This window comes from Danio aesculapii, chromosome 14 (genome assembly GCF_903798145.1).
Source record: "Danio aesculapii chromosome 14, fDanAes4.1, whole genome shotgun sequence".
In the NCBI taxonomy this organism is placed as follows: Eukaryota; Metazoa; Chordata; class Actinopteri; order Cypriniformes; family Danionidae; genus Danio; species Danio aesculapii.
Genome location: NC_079448.1, coordinates 18,138,431 through 18,145,832, shown reverse-complemented (window position 1 = coordinate 18,145,832; position 7,402 = coordinate 18,138,431). Strand labels below are relative to the sequence as shown.

At 32.7% G+C, this 7,402-nt stretch overlaps 1 protein-coding gene across 1 annotated transcript; it reads right to left on the bottom strand.

The window, feature by feature from the left end:
• rhogd (ras homolog gene family, member Gd) lies at positions 1-2,595 on the bottom strand. Its single transcript, XM_056472029.1, has 2 exons — positions 2,543-2,595; positions 1-685 (listed from the first exon to the last, which is right to left on the bottom strand). The coding sequence occupies exon 2, from the start codon at positions 658-660 to the stop codon at positions 85-87; it is 576 nt and encodes a 191-aa protein (XP_056328004.1). The 5' UTR covers positions 661-685; positions 2,543-2,595; the 3' UTR covers positions 1-84.
• Positions 2,596-7,402: the final 4,807 nt, after the last annotated feature.

The following is a 7,402-nucleotide window of genomic DNA, read 5'->3' as shown; positions in this document are numbered from 1 at the left end:
GAAAGAAAATAAATGATGTACACAAATAAAGGGTCAGCTTGTTAATAAGCTTATACTCCTCAGCAGTCCCTGATGTACAGCCGACTATAAGAGAACACACTTCTTGGTATTCTTTTTGGTCATGGGGTAGAGCACAGCACGAACAGCATCTACAAACACATCTCGCACGCCTTCCTGGCGGAGCGCCGAGCACTCCAGATACCTCACAGCATTGATCTGCTTGCACAGGGTGCCACCCTGTTGTTGAGTAGAGGGTGCAAGCCCTTGCTCCTTCAACTTCTTAATTGTCTCTGTATCTGAACGCAGATCCTTCTTGGTGCCTACCAGAAGAATAGGCACGCTGGGACAGTGGTGAGACACCTCCGGGTGCCACTTGTGGCGAACATTAGCTAGTGATGAAGGGCTTCCGATGGAAAAGCAAATGATGAAAACATTAGTTTGCGGGTAAGAGAGCGTGCGCAGACGGTCATACTCCTCCTGCCCTGCCGTGTCCCAGAGGTTGAGGCTGACAGTACGCCCATCTACACTCATCTGAGCACTGTAGTTGTCAAACACTGTGGGAATGTACTCCTCTGGAAAGGCATTTGTCGTATAAGAAATAAGGAGGCATGTCTTGCCTACCGCACCGTCTCCCACCACCACACACTTAATCGTCTGCATTCTGCATCCAAACAGGCAGTGGCACCTAAAATCAAATCAAAACAGATTTTTTTTTAACCAAAATAGTTTCTACTACAGTAAAACCGTGGTAACTTGGTATCAGCACCCCAGTTCACTCTGCAAAAAAAAAAAAAAAAATTATGAGAGACATTTTTTTGAAGGCTGAAATCCATATACATTGTGTGTGTGTGTGTGTGTGTGTGTGTGTGTATATGTATATATATATATATATATATATATATATATATATATATATATATATATATATATATATATCTGAGCAATTCCATGCAAATGTCAACCTTGCCATGAAAAAAAAATTAAGTTTTCAACCAAAATACAGAAACCGTTTCTAAGTTCTTTGTGTAGGTTTGTATTTTACAGTACTTTAGAAATACTCAAAAGTGTCTCTGTCAATGTTTTCGAACTATTATACCTATTTTACCAAAGTCACACAAGTAGCAGTTTCACATTCATAACGACGCTTTTACCTCTTAGATGCAAAAATATTTTTTTTAAAAATCAATCATGTTTGTTCTATAAAAAGCCAACTCTTATTCTTTTGATTATCATTATTTCTTTTGGGCAGTTTAATACACAGAATTTCTACAGAGTTCTATACTGTAAACTCGCAGACTTTTTTGGTCACATCCATAACACATGTTTATTTTGCTCATTTAAAGTACAAAACTTGTTTACAGATTAATATTTTTCTGATCTCATAACTTTGTGGTGAGTTGTTTCAGAAAATAAACAGATGTTTCAATATAACGTTAACATACACTTTCTCTGTGAATTTATGTTTTGAGTTTTTACTGCAAATGTCACATCCATAACGGTGGAATTGCTCATCCATCTATCTATCTATCTATCTATCTATATATATATATATATATATATAAATAAAAGCACAAATTGTTTCTCGATTCTAAGACTGCATTTGACTGCACAAAATTTTTATTTACCTGAGACTATTTATCAGTTGCGTTCAAATGCAGTCCTAGAATCGAGAAACAATTTGTGCTTTTAAGTCTTTGAATGCTACCTTTTCTGTGAAGTCGTATATATATATATATATATATATATATATATATATATATATATATATATATATATATATATATATATATAACATTAATTTGGACAAGTCAAATAGACGTGACACGATTAAATTTCAAAAAAATTTAAAAAGTTTAACACTACATATTCTAAATATTTTAAATAGACTAAATATTAAAAATAGACTCATGTTAAATGTATTGGTAAAGTTTAAAAACAGACTAAATATTGTGGAAATATGATAACTAAATTTAGATCATCAATTTAATTCTAAGGTGGCATTTTAAATATTATTATTTTGTTTAAGTGTCTATTCTTAGTCATTTTTAAATGTACTAAACATGTAGACGAAGTTACTGATACGGAAGTGAGCTTTAAGACTCAGCTGGCAAGTTACCTCAACACCCCATACACCCAACAAATAAAATTCAAACTACGCTAAAGTATACGTTACGCTTTCGATACTTATAATTGGTAATCGTTAAATGTAGGTTAAAACTAATTGCTTTCTGTTTCACTGCTGTAAGTTAGTGCAAGGATGAATTTGACACTGTAAAATAAACAGACCACACAAATGCACATTGTAACTTTTTCAAAACTGAAAATGATCATGATGACGATAATGTCGAACATGGCTGTATCGTGACGTTTTGACGCGTGGGTTTGGGAGTTCCTGCGCGCCAATCCATCAAGTATTTTCTGTATTTTACTCGTGCTTAACTTACTTTAAAAAGCAACTAAACAACAGAAGGATAAAAAAACAAGTGGTTTAAGCTCTATTGCGATGACACAACTTAACAAATAAGTTCCAAGTAGTTCTCACCGCCTCTGAAAGCCTTGCGACTGGAGTTCAAAATCGCGTTCAAGTGAACTAAAACGCTGTGACCTTAAGAAAGTCACTGTAAACACAATTTCAAAGTAAAAGTCCAGTAGTTATTAGCATATATTTTTTTAAACGCCAACTTTAAGTTCATATATGTAATGTTGTAATTATAATCAGTTTTTGGTCAAAAAAGTAATGGGATAAGCAACTTTTAAAGCCCGACTTAAGATGCATTAAAGTAATTAAGCCTTGCCTAACGTAAGTTAACGTTACAACGATAACGTTATATCAAAGCGGCAAAAGCTTAGCTGAACAAAGTTGCCCGTTTATTAATTTTTTTACACTGGGGTGTTGATAAACCTATTGCGTCCTAATGTATGTATTTGTTTCAATGACAAAATTACTATGTAAAACATATAGCCTACCATATACATCAAAACCAAGCAAACTTACCCAGCCCTCCTGCTCTTCAGATCAGTGAAGAAGATGATGTGTCATGTCTTCCTGAAACAAAAGCGAAAGCAAGCAACAGTCCCGGACGGAGTTTCACATTCTAAGGATAATGAGGTTATGAAAAAAGTCTACAATGTGTATGTTAAAGGCAACTGGGACAGTGGGATAGGCTACTTGGCTGTAAATAAATATATGCTATATATTTCCTATTTATATTTAATGTATAGCTGCCGCCAGCTCTTCAATGAGCTGTACAATAAAACAATTCATCTGTGACCATTTCATCTGTGCGTTTCATTATGAAAACAAACAGTTTGCCCTTCTAATCTTTGATTGAAACCTGAAAATGCACTTCCTATTTGTTTTCAGTTAAATTATAAGATTACTTGATTTTGAGGTAATGGGCGTGGCTAACATATTTTTTAAATTGTAAATATGCAATAATAAAGAGAATACATCTCACAAAAATTATGAACAAAATAAATAAAATAAAATGAGAGATATTATCTTAGTTATACAAAGTATAAACAAATACCAGGGGTAAAAAAAATAAATATGTAAGATAAAACATTTATTAAATCAATTTAAATTTACATAAAGCTTCATGTTTTTTTTTTTTTAGCTTTTCTGTTTCTATCGTTACATAGTGTAGTACCATATTGTTAAATCTCCTTTATAAAATGTTCACAATTTGTCTTAGCTTTGGCCCATTTCTTTACATGAATATGGCATTTTCCAAGTAACATTATTAGTTGTATAAGAAAATAGGTTGTACTTTTAGAATCAATTCCATCTTGTACTGAAGCAAACATGACATCATATAATCCAATTTGTATTAGTGTACCAAATGTCCTTGAAAAAAGTTAAAAACATCAATCCATAATAATCTTGAGTATATACATTGAAAAAACAGATGAGTAACAGATTCTTGAACAATAGATCGCAAGCATTTGCTCTATCCACTTCAAACTGTTCAAATAACTCATTTACAGGATAAATTATGTGTAAAAATATAAAAGATACCTGTCTTACTTTATTACTTATAAAAAAATTATTTGATAGTAACCATACTTTCTTCCACTCAAAGTTTCCAAATTTTGATGACCAGAAGACTGTTGAAAATGGTATATGATTCTTTTGAAATACATTTCGAATATATCTATTACTATATTTATCTTAACAATGTTAATATCACCAATAAATAAAACATCATCACTTGTCTTTGGCTGTTGGTCCACATAAGTGGCCTACATACCTAACCATGCTGGTTCAACTGTTTTTTTTTTTTTTGCAAAAATACAGTTGACAAGATTGTAGCAATATTTGTTTACAATACAGAGTATGAAAAAAGACAAGAGAGAAAAATAAAACAAAAATAAAGAATATGATATAAACTTAAGGGTAAGACATTTAAGAATCAATTACAGTATATAAATTAAAGTTTTTACAAAATGAAATAGTTCTGTTCTTATTTTCAGATAATAAAATTAAATGTAAATAATGACTAAATTCTTGCAAAAAAAACAGGAAAATATGGCAAATTTGCATTTATGGAAATTAAATTTATAGCAAAACAAGCATTTCTTTTAGTATAGGCAGATTCATAATAACCAAAAATTATTTCTTTAAAATTAACAGAAACATCTTGATGTATATTATCATCAATAAATGAGCCAATGTTTCCAAAATTGTGCAGAATAATTACAATCCCAAAATAAATAAAAAGTTTCAGAATGAAATTGACCAAATGAATATTTTACATTAATGTTAGAATTAAACTTTTTCAAAAATAATTTAATAGGATAAAATTTGATGATTAATTTAAAAAAAGAAATATTTGTGTTGCAAAGACCATATTTTTTCCCATTTCAAATCTCTAAATATATTATTCCAATAAGAGATTACAGGGGACAATGTGACAACCTTTTCTATTAAAAACAGATCCAATTTTTTATTATAAAAACAAATTTTTATCTATAAACGTCTCTGTCGCTGGTTCAACTGTCAGTTTTGACAACAAATAGAAATGATGAGTAGGAGTCTGTTAGGTTGTAATAACTCTTCTAAAACCCCTTTTTACATCACAATACAAACAAAAATAACGATCACAACTTCCGTTTCATGAGGACTTTAAGTATAAAATGTGCTAGTTAGTAGTTAATTACACAAGTGTTTCTGACATGCAGCACTGTTTTGAGTTTTGCAAACGAAATTGAGCTAAAAATGTAAAAATAACGAAAAAAAAAAAAAAGAGGAAAAATTTGGAAAAAAGGAAAATTAAGGTGTTTTTTTCAGCCTAACTGCAATTAAAAAAGTTTTTATTTTTGGACTTGTTATAATTTTATGGTGTGGTACTTAAAAGAAAGCTGAACGGTATCATGAATATTTTATGGTACAAAAACACGTATTATCAATAAATGTATCTCCTTAATCACAAGTAGTGCTGGAATCCTGTTAATTCTTACACAGTTTTGTTTCCATGCACATTGTGGCGTGGTAGAGTTGCTCAAGATTTTACCTCTTAAAGAGAGATGCGACCATAAACAATAGCAAATATAGAACAGTGAATTAAAAACGTTAATAAAAAGGAATGAATCACACATTATTGCAGTATAAGATAACAAATTCCATACAATAATATAAAATAAAATAGATTATATTTGAAAAGATTAATACTAGCAAATATAATATAATATAGTATGTGTGTACCTATAGAGTATAGATAATACTAATATTAATACTAATATCCTCCTGGTGGATTAGTTCAGATCATGTAAGTCTCTCTTCACCTTGCGCATAAACACCAGTAAGCTTGATTGTTTTTGGCATAGATTTGCTGTCGTAAGTACAGTGCATCTGGAAAGTATTCATAACGCTTCGCTTTTTCCACATTTATTTTATGTTACAGCCTTATTCCAAAATTAATTAATTTATTTCCTCAAAATTCTACACACAATACCCCATAATGACAATTTGAAAAATGTTTTTTTGAAATTGCTGCAAATTTATTAAAAATAAAAAACCTGAAAAATCACATGTACATCAGTATTCACAACCTTTGCCATGAAGCTTTAAATTGAGCTCAGGTACATTCTGTTTCCACTAATCGTTTCAGCAGCTTAATTGGAGTTCACCTGTGGTAAATTCAGTTGACTGGACATGATTTGAAAAGGCATACACCTGTCTATGTAAGGTCCCAGAGTTGACAGTGCATGTCAAAGCACAAACCAAGCATGGAGCCAAAGGAATCGTCTGTAGACCTCCGAGTCAGGTACAAGTCTGGGGAAGGTTTCAGAAAAATTTCTGCTGCTCTGAAAGTTCCAATGAGCAGTGACCTTCATCATCCGTAAGTGGAAGAGGTTTAGAACCACCAGGATTCTTCCTAGAAATGGCCAGCCATCTAAGCCGAGTGATCGGGGGGGAAGAGTCTTAGTCAGGGAGGTGATCAAAAACCCAATGTCACTCTGTCTGAGCTCCAGTGTTCTTCTGTGAAGAAAGGAGAACCTTACAGAAGGACAACCATCTGTGCAGCAATCCACCAATCAGGCCTGCATGGTAGAGTGGCCAGAAGGAAGCCACCACCCACCTGGAATTTGCCAAAAAGGCATCTGAATGACTTTCAGACCATAAGAAACCAAATTCTCTGGTCTGACCAGACTAAAATTGAACTCTTTGGAGTAAATGTCAGGCGTTACGTTTAGAGAAAAGCAGGCATCGCTCATCACCAGGCTAATACAGTACCATCCCTACAGTGAAGCATAGTGGTGGCAGCATCATGCTGTGGGGATGCTTTTCAGCAGCAGGAACTGGAAGACTAGTCAGGATAAAGGGAAAGATGAACGAAAGAAGAATGGGCAAAAATTCCCAAGGACAGGTGTGCCAACCTTGTCTCATCATATTCAAGACTTGAGGCTGTAATTGCTGCCAAAGGTGCATCAACAAAGCATTGAGCAAAGGCTGTGAATACTTGTGTTAATGTGATTTTTCAGGTTTTTTATTTATTTTATTTTTTTTCAATTTGCAACAATTTCAAAAAAATCATTTTTCACATCATCATTATGGGGTATTGTGTGCAGAATTTTGAGGAAATAAAAGGAATTTATTCCATTTTGGAATAAGGCTGTCTAACAAAAAAAAATGTGGAAAAATAGAAGCTCTATGAATACTTTCTGGATGCACTGTATCCCATTATTTCCACACTCACATTTCCAAACTTTTGTGAAGAATTTTAGACATGCAGTTCGGTGAATAATTAATCCATGCAAGTTAAGACATTTGAGTAGGGTACACTTGGGTATTTTGATCGTAATCCATACAATTCCAAGACACAAATTAGGTACCCTAATTTTAAAAAAGCATTCAAAATGTTTAGTGCTGTGGGAACAGGACACACTACTATAAACATAG